Here is a 26,957-nt window from a genome sequence, read left to right as displayed (position 1 = left end):
GCGGAGGAGGAACTGGGTGCTGGGGCTGTGGTGGGCAGAGGAGGAACTGGGTGCTGGGGCTGTGGTGGGCGGAGGAGGAACTGGGTGCTGGGGCTGTGGTGGGTGGAGGAGGAACTGGGTGCTGGGGCTGTGGTGGGTGGAGGAGGAACTGGGTGCTGGGGCTGGGGTGGGTGCAGGAGGAACTGGGTGCTGGGGCTGTGGTGGGTGGAGGAGGAACTGGGTGCTGGGGCTGTGGTGGGTGGAGGAGGAACTGGGTGCTGGGGCTGGGGTGGGTGCAGGAGGAACTGGGTGCTGGGGCTGTGGTGGGTGGAGGAGGAACTGGGTGCTGGGGCTGTGGTGGGTGGAGGAGGAACTGGGTGCTGGGGCTGTGGTGGGTGGAGGAGGAACTGGGTGCTGGGGCTGTGGTGGGCGGAGGAGGAACTGGGTGCTGGGGCTGTGGTGGGTGCAGGAGGAACTGGGTGCTGGGGCTGTGGTGGGTGGAGGAGGAACTGGGTGCTGGGGCTGTGGTGGGTGGAGGAGGAACTGGGTGCTGGGGCTGTGGTGGGCGGAGGAGGAACTGGGTGCTGGGGCTGTGGTGGGTGCAGGAGGAACTGGGTAGATCAGGAGGAGAGAGAAAAGGGACGGGGGGGGGGGGGGGAGTCGGAGAATGTGCGGGGAAGAGAGACTAGAGAATTGAGAAGATTTCAAATGCCCAGGCTAACAGCAGTGGCTTGTGTTGTTTCAGTTCTGTAAATGCCTGGCTCTGGGACAGCCGTTCAGCTTCACCCAGCAGGACATGCCCAAGCTCCGACGGCAGATCTACAAGGAACTCTGCAACTGCAAGCTCGCTGTGTGAGGAGCCTGCTCCCAGAGGGTGGCCAAGGCAAGCCCGGCATTGGGTGATCAACCAATCAGATGCACCCTTTTGTGAACATTACAAAGATGATGCAAGATAAGAGGCTTGGTTAAATAATCCCCGTCTTCAAATGTGTTGAAACATGAAAATGTTTTTCTCCTTTTTTTAAAAAAATCTTTTTTTCTATGCCATATTTTTTCAGTTATTTAAGTGTTGTTCAATTTTGAGGTTCCGGTTAGCTGTGTTGTACTCTCACATCCGGATTACGGGACAAAAAAGGCAGCAATGGCTAGACGTGAAGGTGTTTGGTCAGTTGGCATTGTCAAGGCTGCCCGATTGAGCTTGCAGACTAGGGCAGAAAGCAACCTGTGGGGGCAGAACTTCCATGCGGACAATCTGTTTCAGTTCGAGGCTTGTTTTCCTTGAATTGTGGCTGCAGTGGATGTGGAGTGAGCACGGTACTGGCCACCTTGTGACGATTACTGAGCTGCTCACCTGCCACGGGCTTGGGGAAAGAAAGAGAAAGTTCACTTGGTTACATGAGGTTTACAAGAAGAAAATTGCATTCAGTGACCTCTGGGTAAATGTGATTGCGGTGGTTACTCACTGTCCACCAGATTCACTGAAGACATTGTTTGGTGTTCTATTTCATATATTTTTGTGTTTATATTTTTTTTACAAGCTGGGACTTAATATGTGACCAAAATGTTTTGAAAGGAGAAGGGAAAGCACGTCACCCCAACACTCGAGTACCTCACTGTCCCGGCAGTGCAGTTGTGACCTTCTCACCAGACATCTCTCTGTGAGAGGTCCTGCTGTTCACTGGTAGCATGTGAGTGATCATTTCTCTCTGGACTGTGTAGAGAAAGGGGGGTGCAGCTGGGTAGGCAAGAGGCAATGGATGATTGGTTCTGGTTTCAGTGGAATACTTTTCCTCAAGAACTTCTGTATAAATGGCGTGAACTGGATTACCTTCTGTCTGTTTCCCTGTCTTATACTGCTCAGTAGGTACCATGGGTTTAAGGATTTTTTTTCTTTTATTTAAAGTTCCTAGTGGGAATTCAAAATTGATCCGTGGCATTTGGGCTGCGTTTTGAGTAGTCCCCGATACACTAATTGATGTTTTCTGTGTATAAATACAAGTAGCTGAAAACATTTTCCGAGATTACTTCTTTAAGCTGTGGTATGAAGTGTATTTTACTGGTGCCATCCCTGTTAATCTAAACAGCTGCCTCACAAAGTACCCTCTCATTCACCTGTGACATCTGTGACCTACAAAGTGCTACACTGAAGTTGCTTTGTTCACCCTCTGATCCCCTGGGTTTCCGATTCACATGCAGCTCAGATTGAGAGCACGTGGACTCTTCTATCATCTGGCTGTAAATTAAAGCAGAGCAAGGCCAAGGATAAGCCTGACTTCATATCATAACTTGCGATTAAAGTAAGGGACAGTCCAAGCTGGGGACTTTGGGGCAGGGTTAAAGGAGCTTTACTTGATCTCAGTCCATGGTGTACCTGAGCTGAGTGCCTGACGTTGGCAGTGGAGCCCACTGCTCCTCCGTACTGCCGTGTCCCTTTCTCAGTTCATGCTGCAGAAGAAGTGTCTGTCGCATTTGCCGGTTGTTTGCTATCCAGCTGAAGTTCTGTAGTTGTATTTTCTGGTTCCCCTTTGGTACCTCACTTGGCAGTTTTGTGGAAATGGGGTTGCAGGGTGCTGGCATGAAGCTGAGCTTAAGTTCCAGAGATGGGAAGGTGATGGCAGTAAGATTCTAAACAGAAAGGCTTCTGTTTTAAGTTGCTCTGTTTTGGAGAGGGGGAGGTTACACCCTATTTGTGCCAAGACTTCCTGAGATTCGTATCCTTCAACAATTTTTCAGTAACAACCTATTAATAAAACAGTTCTTGACCCAAAAGAGGAAGAATCCACCAGTAAGTACTGTGCAGTCAGCGAGCTGAACCTTTGAGAAGCCCAAGTATTTCTGGAACATACACAATCTGTCAGCTTCAGCCTGAGAATGGTGGTATTGTGGCTGAGGAGAGGAGCACAAGTGGGATTGATGGAAACTTGGACACCAGCTTTCTTTGTTACAATGTATGGAAGGGACAGGAGCTCTGCCTCTGCAGTACAGGTTTTATTTTAAGGTGTCTGTAACTCTGGGGCTGAAACCTACTGTGATCAAGTTGTTCTGCCTTAATCATCCCAGTGCAAACAAACTAGCAGCAGTTTGCAGCCAGAGGAGTTGATGTAAAGCTGCTTTCTGTCGTTCTTCCTCCCCATCCTTTGCCTTGGAAGCAGATGGAATTTGTACAGCATCTCAGAATTCTTGCAAAGACTTTTCTAGAAAGTTTGCTGATTGTTCTTCTTTGGATAAACCCATTTACATGGGCACAACGGAATCCATGACGTTGAATGGTCCAGTTAATGCAGGATCATTTTGCTGTGTACCTGCTTCCTCCCTCTAATCTCACCACTGAGGCCCAGACCTGTGAGGTGATACCCACACACCATATTGCTGGAGATCTTCACAATGATGCTTCACAATGAGCTGCCGCACGTGAGTGAGTTACTTTTGAACTTGTATATTCTGTCAGACCAGCAGACGGAAGAGAACAAGTCGGTTCCAAAATGTTACATTCAAATTAGGAACGAAGGGGTGAGAAGTTCCCTCATGCAGTGTGATGCCTGCAAATTGTGTGGCTCTTAGGTGTGCTTTTGACTAAATTACTGTAATTTGTTCCTAATTTATATCTGCAGCCCACATGCATTAAAATTCAAACGGATTAAGTCCAGCTCTGCAGGGTGTGGTGCAGCTGGGGTTAATGTGTTGATGGAAATGAGCAAAGACAATGGGAGGATACCCCTTGAGCTTTAAATATGGGAGGATACAAAACCTACAACCTGCTTTGCCTCACTTCCCAGATCTCAGCCTGACAACAGCCAAGAATGGTGCAGGCTCAGTGTCAACTCTATGTGTCTGTGAAGACAGCTCGCCTTTCAAGCTCTGGAAGAAGCATTTGAACAAGACTCTGCAGCTAACCTGGCTTTTGGAGGCTGCAGTACCATGCATTCCTATCAATTGGGGATTAGCTGCATGACTGTTGTGCAGTTCAGTGAGTAGTGTGCCAGCTACATTTCTGTCGTGTGTTGGGGTTCCACTTCACTGCTGTAGTCACCAGTTCTCAGTCTGTGCATTCTGACGATGGAGCACTCCAGTGATCACATGCTACCTCTAGGCAGTGAATGGTTAATCTTTGAGAGTCTGGGACAGTGCTACTGTTTTCTCACAAAGATTTTGTTCTGAAGTGCTCAGAACTTCATCAGATGTTTAAAACTCAGCTCCTTGCTGGGGTTACACTCTCTTCCAACACTAAACTGCCTAAGAGGTTTTGACCTGTGTGGCTGCAGATATGCTCTAGATTATTGTGCCTTTTTTATGACCAGGACTAATTAACATTGATGCACAGGTGTCGGTGTGGTCTATTCAAATAGTTCTCCAAATCCCTTTCAGAACCTGCTTCCACTGCCCTTTCTGACAGCATTTTCTTGATCACAAATCATTGCGTAAATACAAAATTCTTTGTTGTATTGTCTTCTGTCTTTATCCATTGATAAACAATCCTACTGCCACTACAGCCAGTTTCTTCTTTTCATGAAAACCTGCATGATTTTGAATACCTCTATTAAATCTCCTCTTAACCTTCAGAACAACACCAGGTTCTTAGCCTGTCACTCTCTATTTCACTCCTGTCCCGGTTGGGTTTTGGAGACGCCACGTCCTGCTAATGTTGTGAGAGGGGAAGGGGAAGGATTTGCTTCAAGAGAAAACACCACCCTGGAAGACCCCCTCTTTCATTTCTGGGTGGAAGCTCTGCTATAAGTAGCTTATGTCCCCTAAATTCCTATCACTGAAAATAACCTTTCACTGAAGGATTTAGACCTTGTTTGCAAAAGGCACTTGGGTGGTAACGAAAATGTCAAACCTCCATTATATTATATCGACTTTTATAAGCTGTGGATTGAGTCATTCCATGAGTCCATCCTCTCCCCCCACAAGCACGATCCACTGGCCATGCTCACGGTGGGAAGAAGAGGCTTGTAGAGTAAAGCCACTGCATGGAAAATGATGTGGCCAGAAACGGTGAAGGATTTAAGATATAGGCACAGCAATTATCTCTTGCACGTGGCTACAAAGGCCAGGTGTGGACAGAAGAGGGGAGACTTTTAGCTCTAGGTCACCTTTCTCATCCTCACTGCTTTTCCATCAACCCATCACTCCCCCATCCCAACCACCACGCTGTGTTCTCCAGTTGCTTTCTGCATTTGGGCAAAGGCTTAGATTGAGCCTTGCTGGATGGCTCCACCACCGTCCGTGGTAGCGGAAGCCGCAAGACCAGACATGGAAACTTTAGGAAAGCGAATGATGTGCACACAGGACCAGCAGCCAGTGCAGGTGCAATCAGCATGTGAGTTGTACCCTGACTGGCTCCTCATCGATAGGTCGCTGAATGTTGAATGTGCTGGGGTTGACTGGGTGGTGTTACCTGTTGGTGAATGGCAGTAGAACTGTAGAATGCACCCATCATTTTCTGGCCAGCTTCAGCTTTCCCCTCCATTCTGAACTCCACATCGGTACTTCCCTTCGCCTCTCCCAAGTCCCAGTTCCCACATCTGTGCACGTGTGCGTATCAGTTACATTTCATGCTCATTGGACACCGATGCGATATATACAGATGGGATTTTTTTCAGGTCATTTGGCTGGAAAGTAGGGTGGGTGGTTGGGAGGGGTGAGGGTCGTCATATACATGGGTTGTGTTACACTTGAGTATATATGATATAATGCAGACATGAAGGTTTATTGTGTTTTATACTCCTGTGCCCATATTCAACATGTATGAATATCACTGTTGTACCCAACTGGATTTCCTACCCCTTGTATTGACACAATAAAGATCTGAATCTTGAGCATATAAAAGAGAATATGAACGGTGTTTGTCGTGTAAGGGCTGGTAACTGAGTGCCTCTGAATAGTAGAGAAGTTGAAATTCTGGTAAAAGGAACAACCCTTTCTCCTTCCATCCAAAGTATGTACGTGACAGTCCCAAGATTTCTTCTATCCATTTTTTTCATTCCCCCACTCCCAACTCTAACTCTCACAGGAATGTAGGTCCACAAATATTGGCCATTTGCGAGCACCTTACCAACCTGCCTGTGTTTACTTTGTGCATCTGCCTCGGTGATGGATGTCACAGTCAAACAGCCACTCTCCCGGTGCCATCTCAGTTGGTGCTTTCTCCACAAGGGATTGCTGGCCAGTGCTCAAGATCCAGGTGCCTCTAGCTGATATTCCCTCTATGTTCCCTTTATATTATATAAATCTCAATTCAAGACCCATGGATGCTTAGTTTAATTGAAGTTCCTCTTGGTCATGTGCTTCTATGCATCAGTTGTAGCTCAGTCCATTAGCCAGAAAGTTATGGGTCAAATCCTACTTAAGCACAGAAATCCAGGTGATATACCAGATTAACACTGAGTGGGAAAGTCAGAGGGGTTTGTTAAACCGCAGGGAGGATGGGTGGGTGGGGGGGGGGGGGCTGGTGCATGTGATAGTGTAAAACCAGGGTGACCATGGGGACAAACTGTAAACAAGGTTATCTGGTCAGTGAGTGAATGGGAGCAGTTGTACAGTGAGAACATGGACAGAGAATGTAACTAACACATTACAAGCCTACCAATTCCCACAGCTGCCTCAATACTTTTACCCACCCTGCCTTTCTCTAAAGTCTCCCATTTCCCAGTTCCTCCATCTCCATTGTATTTGCTGCGATGATGAGACTTTCCGTATAGGTGCCTCTAAAACATCTTTCTCTGTGAACCTTGGCTTCCCCTCTACCATTGTTAGCTCAACCCTTGACCACATTGCATCATTTCCCCATGCCTCTATCACCCCTGTCCTCCAGGACACAAGGAAAGTGCTCCCCTGGGTCTCAGCTTCCACCCCACCAGCTTCTTCATCCAACAGATCATTCTCGGCAATTCCCGCCACCTTCAGAGAGACTCCACCACCATACACATCTTCCTCTCTCTTCCCCTTTCAGCATTTGGCAGGAACTGTTCTCTGGTCCAATCTTCCCTTCCCACCATCCAGGGACCCAAACTCTTTCCAAGTGAAGCAGCGATTCACTTGCACTTCTTCCAGTTGTGTTCACAATGTGTCTCCTCTGTATTGGAGAAACCAAACACCGATGGGGTGACTATTTTGCAGGGCACCTGTGTTCAGTCCATAGGGCCGATCCTGAGCTTCCCGTTCCCTGCCATTTTAATTCTCCACCCCATTCCCAGTCTGACCTGTCAGTCTGTGCCCTCCTGCACTGTTACGCTGAGGCCCGATGCAAGCTTGAGGAACGACACCTTGTCTTCTGTCTGGCCACGTTGCAACCTTCTGGACTCGGTACTGAACTCTACAACTTTAGGTAACTTGATTTCTGGGTCTGTATCAGTCACTGTCTGTGAGGTTGGCTCAGCTCGGTTGTGTTTCACTGAGATGGAGGAGATGCCCAGCCTGACCTGTCAGGCACGTCTCCCTGCCCGGCATTTTGTTCTTTCATCAGTGGTCTCTGTCCATGTTCTCACTGCCCAACTGCTCCCATTCACTCGCTGACCAGAAAACCTTTTTACAGCTGATCCCCGTGGTCACCCTGGTTTTACCTTGTCAAAGACACCCCTCCCTACAGCTTAACAAAGCTTTTTGCTCCTTCCCGGTGCTGACAAAGGGTTTTTGACCTGAAGTGTTATTTCACTTCCCACGGGAGCGGACCGGCCTGCTGAGTACTTCCAGCGTTTTCCATTTTTATTTTAGATTTCCAGCATCTGCAGGTGTATTTTGTTTTTATTTAGAGGGATTGCCTTTTGGGGATATTAAATCACAGCTCCTTTACCCTCTCAGACAGGCGTAAAAGATCCCCTTCTGCTATTTTGGGAAGTAAAGAGTTCTCCCCAACTGGTAATCCAGCTTGTTTAAACCTTGTTTAACACCACCAATCACGGTGCTTTTTGGGATCTTGCTGTGCACAATTTGCCTGCCCTTACATCCCTACATTTGAATGCTTCACTGTCAGTGAGGATATGGAAAGAAATATTTAAATGCGAGTTCTTTTTAGTCGCATGATTTTTTATATGTCAAGATGCCTGCTTTCCTTGTGTTGGATGTGGTTTTGAGGTCTGAAATTTTCCACGCCCATGTGTGATTATACAGAAGAATCTTTGCTTCAAGGAAAGTTGCACGTATTGCTGAATTTTCCAGTCTGTGATTGCAGTGTGTTGTAAGTTTCTCAAGGGGCAGATTGCAAGTCAACTTGTTTAATAAACACATTTTGCAGAGAAGGAAGTTATTGATCTGAAATCACTTGTCCGCACATGTCCATTTTCCTACCACGGTACCCAGCTTCTGTCTATTAGCTCACATATCTTATCTGTTCTGTCACAGGGCACCAATGAATTATCAGAATTAATCAATTGGTGTGGCTCAGTGTGTGCTGCTACCTAAGACCTATCAATCCTATAAAGAAGCTTAATACTTCCTCTATATTTTCACAGGCACTGCCACAGTTACAGAAAATATTTTTGCTAAAGTTACTTGTAAGTACCAAGAACACTAATAATAGGACAAGTTGTACCTTTTGCCTGGAATCTCAACAACCCTACACCAAAAACAGTTGACACGTTTTGCTAGCTCGTGTCCATTGAGTCAGCATGGTGGGAAGGCAGCTCCAGCGAGCCCAGGTTTGATCCTGACCTCCAGTGCTGTATGTGTGGAGTCTGCATGTTCTCCTTGTGACCCTGTGGGTTTCCCCCGAGTGCTTGTGTTATTCCGCACATCCCAAAAATAGTAGGTGAATCGTCTGCTGTAAACTACCCCCAGTGCAGGTGGAAGGTAAGAGAATCAGGGTGAAGTTGTGGGGCATACGAGAGACAATCGACTGCACAGACATGAATGGGGCAATCGGATCCCTCAGAGCTGGCGCAGATTTGATGGGTCAAATGATGTTCCTTGTTCTAAGAAAATATGAGAACTCAGTGTGTGCATTGCAAAGGAAGCTTAGATGCATATTAACAAAATGGGCTTGGGGGACTAACGACTTTGCCCCTGGCACTGAGATGCTGATGTGAGGCCAACATTCTTAGCCTATTGCTGTAAGCTAGTGAACCATGGACTACATACAGCTGCCAGGAAGGAAGGCTCAACAACTTCCACCTTCAATGTCTGCGGCATATTCTTGGTAACTCATTGAAGGGAAAGGTTTCCAACACGATAGATCTCTCAAACACAAAGTTGCCAGGCATCCCAGCATTCATAAAGCGAACAATTCACCAGCTCAAGCATGTGCCAGGATGAAAGATGGCCATAGCCCCAGATAGATTGTACAGGGAGGTAGCTCCCAAAGCTCTATATTAGGGATGTTAGTGTAAGAGACAGGAAAACCTTCAACATAAAATGTGACGAAAGGGAAATGGCTAATAACAGAAGTGAATGGCAGGGTTGGCTGTGGTGGGATCCCTAGAGTCTGTAAAGATAACTACAGAGGCACGAGAGAGGAGCTGGCCAAAGCTCATCGGAAGGGGACCCGAGCAGGGATGCCGGTAGAGCAGCAATGGCAGGAGTTTCTGGGAATAATTTGGAAGACGCAGGATCTGTTCATCCCAAAGAAGCAGCAGCATTCTAAAGGGAGGATGAGGCAACCGTGGCTGACAAGGGAAGTCAGAGACAGCATGAAAGCAAAAGGAAGGGCACACAATATTTCAAAAATTAGTGGGAAGCTGGAGGACTGGGAAGCTTTTAAAACCAACAGAAGGCAACTGAAGAAACAATAAGGGGAAAGAAGATGAAATGTAAGCCGGCCAATAATAGAAAAGAGGATACCAAAAGTTTTTTCAGATATATGAAGAGTAAAAGAGAGGCAAGTGCGGACATCAGACCGCTGGATGACAGGAGAGGTAGTAATGGGGAACAGAGAAATGGCGGACGAACTGAATAAGTATTTTGCGTCAGTCTTCACTGTGGGAGACACCAGCAACGTGGCAGAAATTCGAGAGCGTCAGGGGGCAGAGGTGAGTGTAGTTGCTATTACCAAGGAGAAGGTGCTTGGGAAGCTGAAAGGACTGAAGGTGGATAAGTCACCTGGACGGGATGGACGACACCCCAGGGTTCTGAAAGAGGCAGCTGAAGGGATTGCGGAGGCATTAGTGGTGATCCTTCAAGAATCACTAGAGTCAGGAATGGTTCCAGACGACTAGAAAATCACAAATGTCACTCCACTAGGAAATTATAGGCCGGTTAGCCTGACTTCAGTGGTTGGTAAGATTATTAAGGATGAGGTTTCGGGGTACTTGGAAGCTCAGGATAAAATAGGCTGAAGTCAGCATGGTTTCCTTAAGGGGAAATTTGCCTGACAAATCTGTTGGAATTCTTTGAGGAAGTAACAGGCAGGATAGACAAAGGAGAGTCAGTGGATGTTGTTTACTTGGATTTTCAGAAGGCCTTTGACAAGGTGCCACACATGAGGCTGCTAAACAAGATAGGAGCCTGTGGTATTACAGGAAAGGTACCAGCGTGGATAGAAGATTGGCTGACTGGCAGAAGGCAAAGAGTGGGAATAAAGGGGGCATTTTCTGGTTGGCTGCCGGTGACTAGCGGTGTTCCGCAGGGGTCGGTGTTTGGTCTGCTACTTTACACATTATATGTTAATGATCTGGATGACTGAATTGATGGTTTTGTGGCCAAGTTTGTGGCTGATACAAAGATAGGTGGAGGGACAGGTAGTGTTGAGGAAGCAGGGAGTCTGCAGAAGGACTTGGACGGGTTGGGAGAATGGGCAAAGAAGTGGCAGGTGGAATACAGTGTGGGGAAGTGTACGGTCACGCACTTTGGTAGAAGGAATAAAGACGTCAACTATTTTCTAAATGGGAAGAAAATTCAGAAATCAGAGGTGCAAAGGGACTTGGGAGGCCCAGTGCAGGATTCCCTACAGGTTAACTTGCACGTTGAGTCGGTAGTAAGGAAGGCAAATGCAATGTTAGCATTCATTTCAAGGGGTCTAGAATATAAAAGCAAGGATATAATGCTGAGGCTTTATAAGATGTTGGTCAGACCACATTTGGAGTATAATGAGCAGTTTTGGGCCTCACGTCTAAGGAAGGATGTGCTGGCATTGGAGGGGGTCCAGAGGAGGTTTACTAGAATGATCCCAGGGGTGAAAGGGTTAACATGTGAGTAGCGTTTGATGGCTCTGGGCCTGTCCTCGCTGGAGTTTAGAACGATGGTGGGGGGGGTCCTCATTGAAACCTACCAAATATTGAAAGGTCTGGATAAAGTGGACATGGAAAGGTCTGGATAGAGTGGACGTGGAGAGGATATTTCCATCAGTGGGAGAGTCCAGGACCAGAGGGCACAGCCTCAAAATAGAAGGACATCCCTTTAGAACAGAAATGAGGATGAATTTCTTTAGCCAGATGGTGGTGAATCTGTGGAATTCATTGCCACAGACGGCTGTAGAGCTGTCGAATGGCAGAGCAGACTTGATGGGTAGAAAGGCCTAATTCTGCTCTATATCTTATGGTCTTATGGTCAGCAGCACCCTAAGGAAGGCAGACCAGCTGACATCATCTGCCACAGATACTAACTGTTGTAGAACGTGGTGGACCCTTTCCAGAATCAGCTTGTTTAGTCATTAGTGGGAGGACCAGTACAGGATGTGGCCTCATCGGAGTTTGAAAGCTGTGTATCATCATCTACTGTGGATGGAATGATGCCAGCCGACCATACCCAGAGATTGAATGCACTGCTGCTCTCACTAGGCAAAGATTTCAACTGCCTGAAGACTGTTGGAAGGTGTGATGACTATATCCCATTCCCCACAGATTGTAGCACACTTGGCCAATTCCAGATTGCATCAGGACAGATGAGTTGGCAAGAACTGAAGCTGGAGAATGCTGAAGTGTACACACTACTGATAGGTGTACATCCATATGGAGGAGACCCACTAGTTGGTAACTCATTGCCGTGCCTATCCAGTCTGGGTTTGAAATGAATATATTTTTTATTATGAGTAAAATTTATTTTTGAAATAAAAAAGAAGTTTGTCCCATAAGATTGACTTGGTTGCAGTCGGCCAGCACCATCTGGGAGATTTGTCTGTCCTTGCCTCTGGGTAGGATGGGCACTAGGCAACTGAACCACACAAATTTGTTCAGTCTCTGGCTCAGATGGTTCACTCTGTGTAAGGGCATTGATTTTTCTGCCCATGTACTAAGAACATACACTGTACCCCATAAAGCTACAGCTGAAAGGGTTCTGCAACATCAGCTCACCTCTATGTAAACCCTGCTTCTAGGTAAAGCTTCCCACCCTACACAGCACAGCTAGTGTATGCCCTGCCACTTGATATTTCAGATGTCTCATGGTACAAACCCAGATTGGTCAGTATTTTAAATCCCATTTTTACGAGTGTCAGGGGCTTTATTTGGTGGTTGATGTAAATCAAAATCAGCTTTGCAACTGGGTTTTGGGCATTTGCACAGTTTTCACTTGCACACCCAGGAGGGCTGCACCACAAAAGGAAGTTGTGTATTTTTCAGGTACCCCAGAGGTATTGAAACTCAGCTTTGGAAAACCCCCGAAAGACCATAGAATTTAGCTCCTCCAAGTGGTCCAGAAGAACATTAGATAGATGAAACAAAATTGTCTCCCCGTAATTTTACCTTTGGGCTCTAAGTTAATTCCAGTAAATCTACCCTACACTCCCCAAAGGGCTAAAACAAATCCTTCCCAGAACTCCCTGTATAGCTGAGGCATAAGTTTCCTGGTAGTCCAGATCTCAACATGTAAAGTCCTGCATTCCATTAGCCTCTGATTAGTTCCTGTGCCTGCTTACAACATTTTAATGATCTACAGAGATTTACCCACACTTCCACATTTTCATCAGGAGGTACTCATTCTCAAAATGGATGACCTCTGATTTATCTATGTTGAAATCCATTTGCCAACTGCTTTCACATAAACGTCATTAGTCAGAGGTTAGTAAATAAATTTGGCTTATTGTTCAATGCTAAATCTACTTTGACCTGCTGCTATGACATGTTCTTGCTGCAAATTACCCTGAACAAATACAGAGCAATTTACTACATTTCACTCCTGAACTAAACCACTTGCCCCAATCTATATAAGAATGGAAATCCCCTTTAAACCCATCCTTCGCTATATGCCTGTCTAACTCCTGCATTTACATCACGTTGCAGCTGCTACCTGGGGTCCTCGACATGTGGCCAGAGTCTCAGATCATTTTTCTTAAGTCACAACATAAGAAATAGGAGCAGAAGTAGGCCAGCTGGCCCCTTGAGCGTGCACTGTCAGTGGTATTGGCATTGGTTTATTATTGTCACTTGTACCGAGGTCCAGTGAAAAACTTGTCTTGCATACCGATCGTACAGGTCAGTTCATTACACAGCGCAGTTACACTGAGTTAGTACAGAGTGCATTGATGTAGTACAGGTAAAAACAATAACAGTGCAGAGTAAAGTGTCACAGCTACAGAGAAAGTGCAGTGCAATATTGTGCAAGGTCACAACAAGGTAGATCGTGAGGTCAGAGTCTATCTCATTGTATAAGGGAACCGTTCAATAGTCTTATCACAGTGGGGTAGAAGCTGTCCTTAAGTCTGGTGGTACGTGCCCTCAGGCTCCTGTATCTTCTACCCAATGGAAGAGGAGAGAAGAGCGAATGTCCCGGGTGAGTGGGGTTTTTGATTATGCTGGCTGCTTCACCAAGACAACGAGAGGTAAAGACAGAGTCCAAGGAGGGGAGACTGGTGTCCGTGATGCGCTGGGCTGTGTCCACAACTCTCTGCAGTTTCCTGCGGTCCTGGGCAGAGCAGTTGCTGTACCAAGCCGTGATACATCCACATAGGATGCTTTCAGTAAGATCATGGCTGAACTACCTCAAAACCATTCCTGCCTTATCCCCATATTCCCCAATTCCTGTAATAACCAGAAATCTATTGATCAGTGTTTTGAATGGAATCAATAACGGACGAGAAGCAACCAAACCTTTCTGGGGTTTAGAATTCCAAAGATTCACCGACCTCTGAGTGAAGAAATGATTCCTCATTCCAGTGATAAGATGAATAACCACAGTCTTTTCCCCAGGGTAAGAGAGTCCAAAACTAGAGGGCATAGGTTTAATGTGAGGGGGAAAAGTTTTTCATACAGAGGGTTGTCTGTATATGGAACGAGCTGCCAGAGGAAGTGATTGAGGCAGGTACAATTCTGACATTTAAAAGACATCTGGCCAGGTACATGGATAGAAAAGGTTTAGAGGGACGTGAGTCAAATGCAGGCAAGTGGGACTAGTTCAGGTGGGCAACTTGGTCAGTGTGGACAGGTTGGGCCGAAGGGCCTGTTTTCCGTGCTATCTCTGCATGAGCCACCTTCATTTTGAGACTGACCATTTGTTCCAGACTCCTCAGTCTAGGGAAACGTCCTCCTGTGTCTACTCGATCAAGCTCTTAAGGAATTGTGTATGCTGCAAAGAGGTCATCTCTCATATTCTAAGCTCTAGAGAACGACAAACCCAGGATCCCAGGAACCCAAACTGGTGAGTCTTTGCTGCATTCCCTTTGTAGTACATATATCTTTATTTCAGGTAAGGAGACTAAGTGTGACGGTAAGGAGACAGGTTCGGTAGTGTAGCGGTTAGTGTAATGCTTTACAGCACCAGTGACCCGGGTTCAAATCTGGCCACTGTCTGTAAGGAGTTTGTACGTTCTCCCGTGTCTGCGTGGGTTTCCTCCGGGTGCTCCGGTTTCCTCCCACATTCCAAAGATGTATGGGTGTAGAAGTTGTGGGCGTGCTATGTTGGTGCCGGAAGCGTGGCGACACTTGCGGGCTGCCCCCAGAACACTCTGAGCAAAAAGATGCATTTCACTGTGTGTTTCGATGTACATGTGACTGATAAAGAAATCTTGCCTTCTATCAATAACATTTCCATAGACTGTTTAGCTTTCTTTATATTAGTGTGTCCACTGGAACCCAAGGCAGTGATGGCCTCAGTTTCGTTGCTGAGATCCCTTCCTGTGCAATGCAGAATACTTGCATTGTCTACTATTTAACCCACTCTTCAAAACCCTGATGGGATGCTCTGGATTGCCAGGGCATGGTGTCCACACAAAGAATCTTTGCCAATCTGTACACTATCATCAGCACCTTTCTGTCCTGTCCTTCCTGCCAAAGTGGATGACCTTCCACCTTCCACCTTCCAACATTCCTTGGCTGCATCTTTAATTAAGCCCCTTATAACCAATAAGATCTCCAATTAAAATCAGTTCTTGGAACAATCCCTTGCTTTTTGTTTTAGGTCTTTAGTATGTAAGAGTGCAGAATGGGCTAATCTAAAATGTGTATGGAATTATACAACAAATTCCATTTGTGTAGCTGATCTAACATCGTAAAACATGTAGAGGTGCATTTCTGGAACTTGACAGATAAAAGTTGACTCTGGCACAGAATGGTTTTTATTATAAGAGGTATGGAGGACAAAAGTAGGGAGGTTTTGCTGCAGCTTTCCAGGGGCCTAGTGAGACCACCGTTGGAGGACTGCATATTTAAGGAAGAGGGTTGACAATGCCGAGAAAGTACACTGGAGATGAATTTGGGATGAAGAGTCGCTGAGCAGGTTGGCCTTGTATTCAGTGGAGTATAGAAGAATGAGAGGTGATCATACTGAAACATTCAGGATTCTGAGGGAGATTGATAGGGTGGATGCTGAGAGGATGTCTCCCCGAGTGAAGATATCTAGAACTAGGGGGCATAGTTTCAGAATAAGAGGTCACCCATTTCTGATGGAGATGAGGAGGAATTTCTTCTCTAAGAGGGCTGTGACTCTTTAGAGTGAAGAGTCAGAGACTTTTTCCCAGGGCGACAATGGCTAACTTGAGGGGACATAATTTTGTGATTGGAGGAAGGTATAAGGGGGATGTCAGGGGTAAGTTTTTTTACACAGAGTGGTGGGTGCGTGGAACACACTGCCGGCAGAGGTTGGGGGGGGGGCAGATACATTAGGGACATTTAAGAGGCTCTTAGATATACACATGAATGATAGAAAAATAGGGGGCTATGTGGGAGGTAAGGGTTAGATACAGCAGGATAAAATGTCGGCACAACATTGTGGGCCGAAGGGCCTGTACTGTGCTGTAGTGTTATATATTTGTTTGACTCTCACAGCCGTTTTGTGTCCACTCACGTGAACAGTCCATAACCTTTTGCAGGCGTTTTGTGTATTCATCAAAACATTCCTCCCATCTATCTTTGTATTGTCAGAAACTTTCGACACATTCTCTGCGTTGTTTGTTAGATTATCTGCACAACTGGAGGATAATTGGCCCGGCTCCTTGTTCAAGTCCTATCGGGTCCGATCCTGACCTCGGGTGCTGGGTGTGTGGAGTGTACACGTTCTCTCCGTGACCACGTGGACTTCCCCAGTGTACCCAGTGTGTTCAAAACTGGCTGCTCTAAATCACCCCTAGAGTATGTGGATGGTAGGCGGGTGATGGGCATACGAGAGAGAATAGGTTACAGGGAAATAAGCGGGTGAATGGAACCCACATGAGGTCGAATAGGTCCTTATAGGGTGTAAAAAAATGCGAGTTACTTTTTGAAAGTCTGGAGCAACACACAGAAAGCTGGAGAAACTCAGCGGGTCAGGCAGCATCTATGGCGGGAAATGGGACAGTCGGCGTTTCGGGTCAGAGTCCAGATGAAGGGTCTCGACTCCTTAGACCCGCTGAGTTCCTCCACATCCCAGCATCGGCGGTCTCTTCTGTTTGAAAGTCCTCGGTTTCCTCTCCCAGTGAGTTCCAGACTCCGTGTGATTTTTTTTACTGTATTTTTGCCTAATTATTAACGTCCATTCTCCAGTCCTATTTACTCTCATCTAACCAACAGCGATCCTTCAAGTCTCTAATGTCCTCTGGACCTTCTTTACTGCAAGGATAGCCTCGCAACAGCGATCCTTCAAGTCTCTAATGTCCTCTGGACCTTCTTTACTGCAAGGATAGCCTCGGCGCTTGCAGAAATCCCAGACTACTGCCGCTCTCTGCCGTCCCTTCCCCAGGGTGGCAGCTGCTGGAGCGGGGCCTGGCCTCCTTTGTCTGGGAATGAATGGAGAGGTTTCCCGGACACGTGGTCGGCTACAGAGGGAATTCCCATTTGTCCCGCCAGCGCTCCATCACGTGCTCAGACCGGGGAGCTGGGCGGGGGGGGGGTGAAAACCTCTGCGGGCACCGGCGCTGCCCTGCTTTACCCGCCAGCCGGGCACCGCAGCGACTTTACCATTAAAATAAAAACCAAAAAAATCTTATTTCAGCGGACCGGAAATCGGGCTCGTCAGCGACCGCTCAACCTAACTTGGAAGCCGGGCGGGATCGCTGACGTCACTGGGAGGCGGGAGCAAGGGTGGGGGGGAGACGGCGGGCCGGGGAGCCGACCAACCAGGAGCGGCGGCGTGAGGGGTGACGCAGGAGCCGGCCGGCGCGGCGGCCAATGGGGAGGGGGCGGACGCCGGGCCAGCAGGTTGGGATGCGCCCGCGCCGCCGCGCCGGCGGTATAAAAGGCGAGGCGAGAGGCGCCGCGGTTCTCTCTCGGCTACGAGATGTCTAAAGCGGTCATGTCAGAGGACGGTGCGGACTATAGGTACGCCGCGGGGAGTGATCGGGGGGGGGGCTATCGGGGAGGGAAGGATGATTTATATAAAAAAAAACATCCTCCAAGGAAACCCCAGGCGTTGTTTTTAAGTCGGATGGTTTAGTGAAGGAAAAGCGGGGTGGAAATGTTCCACAAAATGGCCGATGGTGGTGGGGGGGGGCCGTTGGGGAGCGGAGCCGGTTCATTCAGCGCACTTACTCTGTGTCTTCAGCGTCCTGGTGAGCGGGAGCTTTAACCGGGCGGCGGCGGCGGCGGCTCCGGCTGGCGGTTGGCCGCGCGCCCGGCGACCGTTGGGGTTCAAACCCGCGGGGCGGGAGTCGCGTGCCGCGGGGCGTAAAATGGCGGGGTGGGGTTGGGGGGGGGGGTGCTGCTTATTGTCCGTGTGTCTCGGTGCCGCGACGGCGGCTCGACGGCCGCCGCATGGCGGGGCGGTTCGGCGGGGCGGGGGGGGGGGGGGGCGGCTGCGGCGGGAGCGCGGACCTTTCACAGCGAAAGGTGGCGGGGTTGGGGGGGGGGGGTGCGGACGGCGCAGTGCGCAGGCGCGGGAGGCTCCTCGTGGTGGCTGCGGGGGTGGGGAGCGCGCGCGCAGCCGGGAGGGGGGGGGCGCGTTCCCGCCATGTGCACCCGCTGGCCCCGCCCCTTTGCGCCAGCGGCGCTGCGCAACTGGAGCCGCATGGGGCTGCGGTTGCGCATGCGCGGCCGGTCACGGGACACGACTGCTCAGGTAAACAGGCCATTCGGCCCTTCTAGTCTGTGCCTGAACTTTACCCCACTAGTCCCATTGACCTGTGCCCGGTCCATAACCCTCCAGACCTCTCCCATCCATGTATCTATCTAATTTATTCTTAAAACTTAAAACTGAGCCTGCACTTACCGCATCAGACAGCAGCCCGTTCCACACTCCCACCACTCTGAGTGTAGATGTTCCCCTAAAGCCATGTCCTCTCGTATTTATCTCTCCTAATCTAGGTGGAAAGAGCCAACTCACATTTACTTTGTCTATACCCCTCATAATTTTGTAAACCTCTATCAAATCTCCCCTCATTCTTCTGCGCTCCAAGGAATAAAGTCCTAACATGCTCAATCTTTCCCTGTAACTCAACTCCTGAAGACCCGGCAACATTCTAGTAAATCTCTGCACTCTTTCAATCCCTGTTCATTTGGAGACAGGAAGTGGTGGGGAGGGGCCTGGGCTCCATCCAGTGGCATTGCTGTGTTCTAATGACTGTGGGGAACGGGTATGTCACTTGTTCCCCTTGTCGCTGTGTGTGGTTTGCTTCTAATTAGTGTTCTTTGCCATCTTTACAGTGCGAGCCCTTGTAGTTTCTACCCCTTTTCTGCCCCTCCCATGATCCTTGGCACATGGGTGATGAACTGTCTGTCAACAGTGATGCAGTCTGAGTTGTCAGTTCATCAGAATCTGCTACCCTTCAACCAGATCCTGTATAGGGCTAGCAATCCCGATTACCACAATGGTGTGTTCTCTTTTGCCGTAATGTGGTTCCTCATGTCTAGAATAGAGAAGTTATTCATTACTTAGGAAATGTCAGGAAGTGTGCCTTTCTTCTGCTAGCAGCTTTTGTTCAGGCTTGTATTACTCATAGTAAATTACTCTACAGGCAAAAATACAACTCGGTGAGTCATGACAAACTGTCTCACTTGGGTATTGTGAAATGCTTTACTGCAGTTACAGTTTTTACTTTTTTATGAATTTGTTAGGCTGGTGATGTCTTTGTTTCTAATCACTCATCCTTAATCTTAGATCTAATGATCATGGCTCCCCTGATGGAATGGAACCAGAAGGAGTCATTGAGGTAAGCAAAACAGTTCAATCTTGTGACTGAGGGTTTCCTTTGGGTGCTCCAGTTTCCTGCCACGTCTCGAGATACGTGGGTTGGTAAAGTTAATTGACCACTGTTACTTGCCCCCAAGTGTGTGGGTGAGTGGTAGAATTGGGCAGGGTGGGGGGTGGTTGAGAATGTGGGATTAATGTGGGGTTAGTGTAAATGGGTGGTTGATGTGGATTCACTTGGCTGAGAGTCTGCTTCTGTACCTCTACAAGTAAGGTCTTGTAAGATATGAATTTTGCAATTACATGCAATTTCAGTTTTAACTGAGATTTTGTGGAGTTAATGGGTGGACAGTGAGGGATATTGCACTAAGAACTGTTAGGTTGCCAGTAATTAGATTACAGAACTTGTATCAGATTCTGAACATCCCAGACTTGTCCTGTTTGAGTCTTCGGTAGCACAAACTTGGGGCCCAGTGCTGTGCTGAGCAGATGCTGCAGCCTGGAAGGTAGCAGGGTGGTGCCATAAGGGAGTGACACTTTTCATATGCAACTTCAAACCAAGCCCTAGTTGCAAAAGATTCTTGAAGTAGGGATTTTACTTCTGGTGTCCAGGTGTTGTTTGTGCAAGTTTGATCACTGCATTTCTTGTACTGCAACAGTAGCTGACGTCAAAGCCAGCTTTATTTGTATAGCACTTAGAATGTTGACTTGGATTAAAGGGGTTTGGAGGGGTAGTGGATTATTGTGGAGACAGACTGCAGATGCAGCAACACAAGAGGTGCTGGAGGAACTGTGCAGTGTCACTCCTGCCCCTACACCACCACGATGCAGGGCCCTAATCAATCCTGTAGGTGAGCCAGTCCTTCACGTTGTCAATCCATTGGTGTTATTTATTGCATCTAGTGCTCCATGTTACCTCGAATCTCCCACTGGCCAGCCATTCCAATTCCACTTCACATTCCCACACTGACATATCTGTCCACAGCCTCCTCCAATGCCAGGTCACAGCCAAACAAAAATTAGAGGAACAACGCCTCATATTCTGCCTGGGTTGTCTCCTACCTGGTGGCATGAACATGGAATTCTCAACCTTCCAGTAACTCCGCCCCCTCTCCTTTTTCCCCTGCTCTTTCTTTCTCTCCTGATCCAGCTTGGCCCCCCCCATCACCCATGTCTTTTCCCCTTCTCCATCTGCTTGGATCCACTTACCACTGTTAGTTCTTTACCCATTCCCTCCACCTTGTTATACTGGCCATCTTTCCCTTTCTTCCAGTCCAGATGAAGGGTCTCAACCCAAAATGTCGACTGTCCATTTCCTTCACAGATAGTGCCTGACCTGAGTTCCTCCAGCACCTCTTGTGTTGCAGTGGATTATTGTGCATGTGTTTGGTGAGTGGTAAATTTGATTGTCTGAATAACATGGATTGTTTTGTGTTTGCAGAGTAACTGGACTGAGATTGTTGATAACTTTGATGACATGAATCTACGTGAAAACCTCCTTCGTGGAATCTATGCCTACGGGTTTGAAAAACCATCTGCTATCCAGCAGCGAGCCATTCTTCCCTGCATCAGGGGTAGGGATTGCACTCTGTATTAAGGTAGTAGAGCAACTCACCAAACTTTCTGACTGATCACAGGGTGAGGTTGGGTTAGATTCAGGCAGGTGGGGCTACAAGCTTTAAATAACGCACACATCTAAAGCACTGAAGAAGTTTTTATTCATGGTGGTCTTGTTCTCTGACATAGAGTTCTATGTCTGGCCTATCCCCTGTCACTGGGCAAGGAATTACCTTTAAATATGGTAACATTTCTTAAATCTGACTTGGGGTATAATAATCAGCCCTCGTTCATCTCAGCATATTCTGTCAATGAATGCTTGCTGATTCATGCTGTGGGCACAAGGTTTCGCACAAACATTTGGGTTTCATTGACCAATGTGAGCTGTTCTGGACAGGTACTGTAGAAGAGCACAGTTCTGCTCTAATTATGACATTCTCCTTTCCAGAGTATGATGTCATTGCCCAGGCTCAGTCAGGAACAGGCAAGACAGCTACGTTTGCCATTTCTATCTTGCAACAGCTAGATGTGGAGCTGAAGGAGACACAGGCCTTGGTCCTGGCCCCAACCCGAGAGCTGGCTCTGCAGGTAATGCTTTGTTTATTTTCTGATCATTTTCTTTCCCTTACTCTTACAAATGTCTTTCCTTGCCAGTGGGGCTGCTGTGTTGGTCCATAGTTTGTGTGGAGGTGAGGTTTTCAGTGAGTCCACTTTTCCAAAGCTGCTTTGTAGTGGGTTGCACTGTTTGTTAACCTGTTAGTCCTGTGGAAAGTCATTAGCTTTGTAACACATTCAGACTGGGCCTTCAAGTAACATTTTGTATTTGCTTTAGATTCAAAAGGTCATTGTGGCTTTGGGAGACTACATGGGTGGAACCTGCTTCTCCTGCATTGGTGGCACCAGCATCAGGTCTGACATGCAGAAGTTTCAGCTGGAAGCACCGCACATTGTTGTAGGGACCCCAGGCCGTGTGTTTGATATGATGAACCGTCAACACCTTTGTAAGTATACCAAGTTTGGAGTGATTTTGCCAAGTTCCTAGTCAAACAAGCAATTATGTGTTGCCCTGTGTGGTAGACCAATAAAATGGCTTATTTACTGAGTCACTCAGGCAGCTGATGTTTCTGGTTGAAGGACCAGGATCAGATTTTCTGCCTCAATGATGACACCTGGGTGGCAAGTGCAGCTTACAGGCTAATATGGATATTGATGGGCCAGATGATTAACTGCTTCAAAAAAAAATTGCTGGAGGAGCTCTGCAGGTCGGGCAGCATCTGTGGAGGCAAGGAGATGGTCAATAGTTTGGACTGAGACCTCAGGTGTTGCCTGGCCTGCTGAGTCCCTCCAGCAATTTGTTTTTTTTACTCTATCTAGATTACAACATCTGAAGTTTCTTGTCTCAATTAAAACTGATTCAAGGGTATGAATGGTTCTTAAGTAGATCTCGTTTGCTGTGCAGCAAATCAGTTTAGATTGATGGATTTCTTTTTATTCTAGCTACAAGGTACATCAAGATGTTTGTTTTGGATGAAGCAGATGAAATGCTGAGCAGAGGATTTAAGGACCAGATCTATGAAATATTTCAGAAACTTAACACCTCCATTCAGGTATTGTTTGTGGAAGGCTTGTTAATTACTAGGCCTTAGCACTGCAGTTTGTGGCAATTTCATTACCTATGCCCATCTTGGCTTTCAGCTGTGCATAGATCATGGCAGTGTAATAAATCCCTTGGATCAAAGGTAGTTTAACACCCCTGCCTGTTTACTCCCCCACCCCCTCTTCCAGAACAGCATCTGGATGAATACTGATCTCAGGTTTTTGACCTGCTTGTCAAGCTTGTGTTGTATTTCAGTTAAAATTAAACACCTGTTAGTGTCTCAATGCAGTTTAATACAGAATTTGTTTGCAATCAGACTGTCCCTTGCAAGTATCTTGCTGAAGTTGAGAGCCTTGGATGAAATCTGATGTTCTCATCAGTGACAGTAGGATTTGTTGGGACATAGATTAAATTCCACCCATTGAAATGGGAGAAGTGGACCTCTTTCTTAATGTCCGGTGCTTTGACCTGTAGATGTGGTGGCACATTGTCCATGTAAGGACTGTTGCATCCGTGGCAGCTGGATGGAGATGGTAATTCTGAAGTGCTCTGCCTATTCTGTTCTGTTCAAACAGGTGGTTTTGCTGTCTGCTACAATGCCTTCTGATGTTCTGGAGGTGACGAAGAAGTTCATGCGCGATCCAATTCGTATCCTTGTGAAGAAGGAGGAGCTGACACTGGAGGGTATCAGGCAGTTCTACATAAATGTGGAGCGAGAGGTGAGGCCTTGGCAGTTCATTCACCGTTGTACCCAGGTGGGGGGAGGAGTGGGAGCAAACTACTGCCAATATGAAGAGTTATCCAGGGAGCTTTTTCACTTCCGTGACAGCTCTGTGCTGCATTTGGTCCCAGCTCTCTGGTAGAATGACAACCTGCACTCCACTGTGCTTGACTGTTTCAATAGTTTTGCATAACTATATTGCAGATGACATTTTTAGCTAAAGAATCTGATATTGTGACACCAGGGTTGGGGATGTTAACATTTCATTGATTTATTGTTAGTGCTGTTGCATAGAGACCTTTGCATCTGTTTCCTCCTAGGAGTGGAAGTTGGACACACTCTGTGATCTGTATGAAACTCTGACCATCACTCAAGCTGTGATATTCATCAACACCAGGAGGAAGGTGGATTGGCTGACTGAGAAAATGCTTGCCAGAGATTTCACAGTTTCTGCATTGGTAAGGATCGAGTAGCGATGTTTCTGGTTGATGAATGTCCTTTGTTATTCTGAATGTAGGTCTTCAGGTTGCTGCTTATTGCATTAACTCTTCATTATAATCCTGGCTGTGACTATGTCTAAATCTAGGTGTGGTTGCCCTGTTGATTTTCTGCTGTGACTGATCAGTTATAGTACCAAATAGCTGTGAGCATTCACCTAAATTGTGGCAGACAGCTGATGTGTGCTTTTCCTTACAGCACGGTGACATGGAGCAGAAGGAGAGAGACCTCATTATGCGAGAGTTCCGCTCTGGATCTAGCCGTGTTCTCATTACTACTGACTTGCTGGTGAGTCTTGTGGTGATTTGCATCTCTGACATACAATGACTCCTAGTCTGTGCCATGTTGGACTTTGTACTCAGTACAGAGTGTTTTGTGTGTTGCTCTGCTTAATAGTTTGCATCAATGTTACAAAGGTTGCTGCTGGTTTCTCTGGCAAATTCAAAGCCTTGCTGCTACTTCATCAATGCACTGTGTGACCTTGAGTGCAGGCTGCTGTAGCAAAATTGTTTATTGGCGTCTGATGGTGCTGGCTGTCTGTTTTAGGCCCGTGGGATTGATGTGCAGCAAGTCTCCTTGGTTATCAACTATGATCTGCCTTCAAACCGTGAGAACTACATTCATAGGTGGGTAATAGGCTTTATCCTTGCATTTTGATTAACTGCATCTAGTGAATCCTTGCCCCAACCCACTGACTGACTTCCCTTCCTCTTGCAGAATTGGCCGTGGAGGCCGTTTTGGGCGTAAAGGTGTTGCCATTAATCTAATCACTGAAGAAGACAGACGGACGCTTCGTGACATTGAGTCGTTCTACAACACTACTGTGGATGAGATGCCGATGAATGTGGCCGATCTGATCTAAGTTGATTCTGAGAAGCTGTGATTGAGGCTGTGAATGCTGACTGTTTACCTGCAATCCCAGATTCTCTCTTTAAACTGTTGAGTGTCGCCTGGATGCTCAGAACTGATCATTGTGTACAACACTGTTGGTGGTCAGCTTGCTTTTGGAGGCATTCCTCGTCCTTCCTCCTTGAAAGGTTCAGACTGGTATGGGGTGGGTAAAGAAAATACTTATGGGGTCATTAAAAATTCTGGGTAAGTACCTTTTTGGGCCCAGTCTTATCTTAGATTTAGTAGCATTAGATATTCTTCATCATGTAACCATGTACTTGCGGACCAGGAAGTATCACCGATGTTTGAAGTCTGCCAACTATGTGAAGCCAGCTTACTTCAGGATAATGTTTTAGGATTTGAAGTGCAGTGTGGGATAGCATTCTGGGTGTGTGTGCTAATCATGGACAGAGAAAGTGTACAAATCTTGCATTCTGTATAGTATTTATTAAATGCCGTTCAATAAATTTGTATTTGTTTACGTGCATTGTTCTGGGAATCTTCAATAACATCCTCTGTTGGAATAGGGCATGGGTTGATTTTTTAGTGTAATGGAGCCTTTCTCCAGTGCCCATAGTATTAGAATGGGGAGCGGCTGGAATTACTGTAGCTTGCAACACTTGTGCACAGAGCATTCTCAATGTTGCTGGGCAGGGCTACACATCTGTAGCCTTCTGGATGCCAAACTATCGTGTATAGGGCCAGTTTGAGGCCATCTCACCACCCTGTTACTTAAAAGAAAATTCCTCTTGCCTGAACTACAGCAAGTTGTTGAGCTCACCTTATGTTGCTGCAGAGTAGTGTCCCGTGTCTTGTGCTTTGGATGTTGCACTTTATAAATCCATGTATTATTGAACATTAAACTTGGTAAACACCCACCAATGCTGTTTGATTACATTATTTGACAATGCAATTCTGCTCAGTGAGGTGATGCTGGTGATTGTGGTCTGCATTACCCCAGCGTCTGTATTCCTTGGGTTCAGAATGAGGGCTGGCAATTCAAATATACAAAATCCTAAGGGGACTTGACAGGGTAGTTTTGAGATGTTTTCACTGGCAGGGGAGTCACAAACAAGGGGACATTGCTACAAAATAAGGGCTGATCATTTAAAACTGAGGTTTCCTAGAAATTTAAGGTTGTGAATGTCAGGAATTCTGCCCCCAAGGGGTGGTGGAGGCTTAATATTAGGTATATTTATGATGGCTTTTGGGGAATTTAAATAAAATTGGAACATTGGTTTATTGTCACATGTACTGAGATATGGTGGGGGGGATAAACTGTTGCATACAGTCCATACAGATCATTCACCACATCTGCACTGAGGTAGTACAAGGGGAAAGCAATAATGCAGAATGATGTTACAGTTACAGAGTACAGTGCAGGCAGACAATAAGGTGCAAGGCCAAGAGTACATTGTACAAGGGGACTGGTCAATAGCCTTATAACTGGGTTAGAAGCTGTCCATGAGCCTGGTGTTATGCGCTCTCAGGCTTCTATCTTCTGGCTGACGGTGGGGGGGGGGGGGGTGATGAGTTGAGGCCAGCACAGATGTCATTCAGTGACAACTGAGTTGAGGGGCTGAATGGCCTCCCTATTTTCCTGTGACTGCATATTTGCCCTACATCCATGGAGTGGGGCAGTGTCTGGAGAAATGGACAGGATGAGGTTACAAGCCTAGAATGGAGCATGTATTCAGTTGCTAATAAGGCTGCAGGACATGCCCAACTGACCAGACAACCAATAAAGGCTGAGCCAAAAATATGGATGGGTGAAAGTGACTAGTTCTGATGCACTGTTTTGTATTTGGAAACTACAGTATTTTGATAAGGGCATTGTGCTTTGCAGAGAAAAGCACCCAGCTTCTATTTCATTGGACTTGTAAACATTTGCTTTACAAACATTTCCAGCACAGTGGCCTCCTGAGTCCCAGCTAAATTTATAATGCAGTAGAACTGATCATATGTTTGCCTTAACCTAAAACCTTTCAGTTTCTCTAATTGCCTGTACTACCTGTGACCTTTTTGGTTCTGTACAGTTCTGGCCTGAAATGTAAATTTTCAGTAGGCAGTCTCCCAGCCCCCATGATCTGTGATAGTTTCCACTTCCCCTATCCCAACCAGAGAAGTAAACTGTGCACCTTCCAACATCTGGATGGCTCGAGGGTCCTCTGCTTCCTTGAACAAAGGCCCACTCGGCACAAGATGCTGGAATCTGGAGCTCAATCTGCTGGAGCAACGCAATGAATCGATTTGCATCTGTTGGGCCTGAAGCAGGGTATTGGCCAGAAACATTGACAATTCCTTCCTTCCCCCCCC

At 47.0% G+C, this 26,957-nt stretch overlaps 2 protein-coding genes and 1 non-coding gene across 3 annotated transcripts in view; all 3 read left to right on the top strand.

The window, feature by feature from the left end:
• Positions 1-6,315, top strand: part of LOC127586667 (uncharacterized) — a 29,181-nt gene extending 22,866 nt beyond the window's left edge. The window contains exon 11 of the mRNA XM_052044783.1: positions 725-6,315. Within this exon, the coding sequence (XP_051900743.1) occupies positions 725-835 (111 nt within the window). The 3' untranslated portion in view covers positions 836-6,315. The remainder of the gene's footprint in view (positions 1-724) is intronic.
• Positions 6,316-17,469: 11,154 nt separating this feature from the next.
• LOC127586626 (eukaryotic initiation factor 4A-I-like) lies at positions 17,470-25,519 on the top strand. Its single transcript, XM_052044737.1, has 11 exons — positions 17,470-17,573; positions 19,348-19,399; positions 20,819-20,951; positions 21,383-21,522; positions 21,767-21,935; positions 22,432-22,541; positions 23,107-23,250; positions 23,573-23,710; positions 23,949-24,038; positions 24,297-24,376; positions 24,468-25,519. Exons 1-11 carry the CDS (start codon positions 17,533-17,535, stop codon positions 24,610-24,612), a joined length of 1,242 nt encoding a protein of 413 aa, XP_051900697.1. The 5' UTR covers positions 17,470-17,532; the 3' UTR covers positions 24,613-25,519.
• Positions 22,848-23,021, top strand: LOC127586720 (small nucleolar RNA SNORA81). The gene has a single exon (XR_007958726.1). It is a non-coding gene; the product is annotated as a small nucleolar RNA SNORA81 (small nucleolar RNA).
• Positions 25,520-26,957: the final 1,438 nt, after the last annotated feature.

The sequence above is a fragment of the Pristis pectinata genome, chromosome 37 (assembly GCF_009764475.1).
Source record: "Pristis pectinata isolate sPriPec2 chromosome 37, sPriPec2.1.pri, whole genome shotgun sequence".
In the NCBI taxonomy this organism is placed as follows: Eukaryota; Metazoa; Chordata; class Chondrichthyes; order Rhinopristiformes; family Pristidae; genus Pristis; species Pristis pectinata.
The sequence above is the reverse complement of the archived record's forward strand: the minus strand, read 5'-3'. Positions and strand labels throughout refer to the sequence as shown.

What these genes read in the sequence shown, in the direction of transcription:
- LOC127586626 (XM_052044737.1), top strand. Translation starts at nt 17,533, where the DNA reads ATGTCTAAAGCGGTCATGTCAGAGGACGGTGCGGACTATAG. An exon ending in AACTTAACACCTCCATTCAG is followed by an intron (nt 22,542 to 23,106) that starts GTATTGTTTGTG and finishes CTGTTCAAACAG; the next exon opens with GTGGTTTTGCTGTCTGCTAC. An exon ending in CGTGAGAACTACATTCATAG is followed by an intron (nt 24,377 to 24,467) that starts GTGGGTAATAGG and finishes TTCCTCTTGCAG; the next exon opens with AATTGGCCGTGGAGGCCGTT.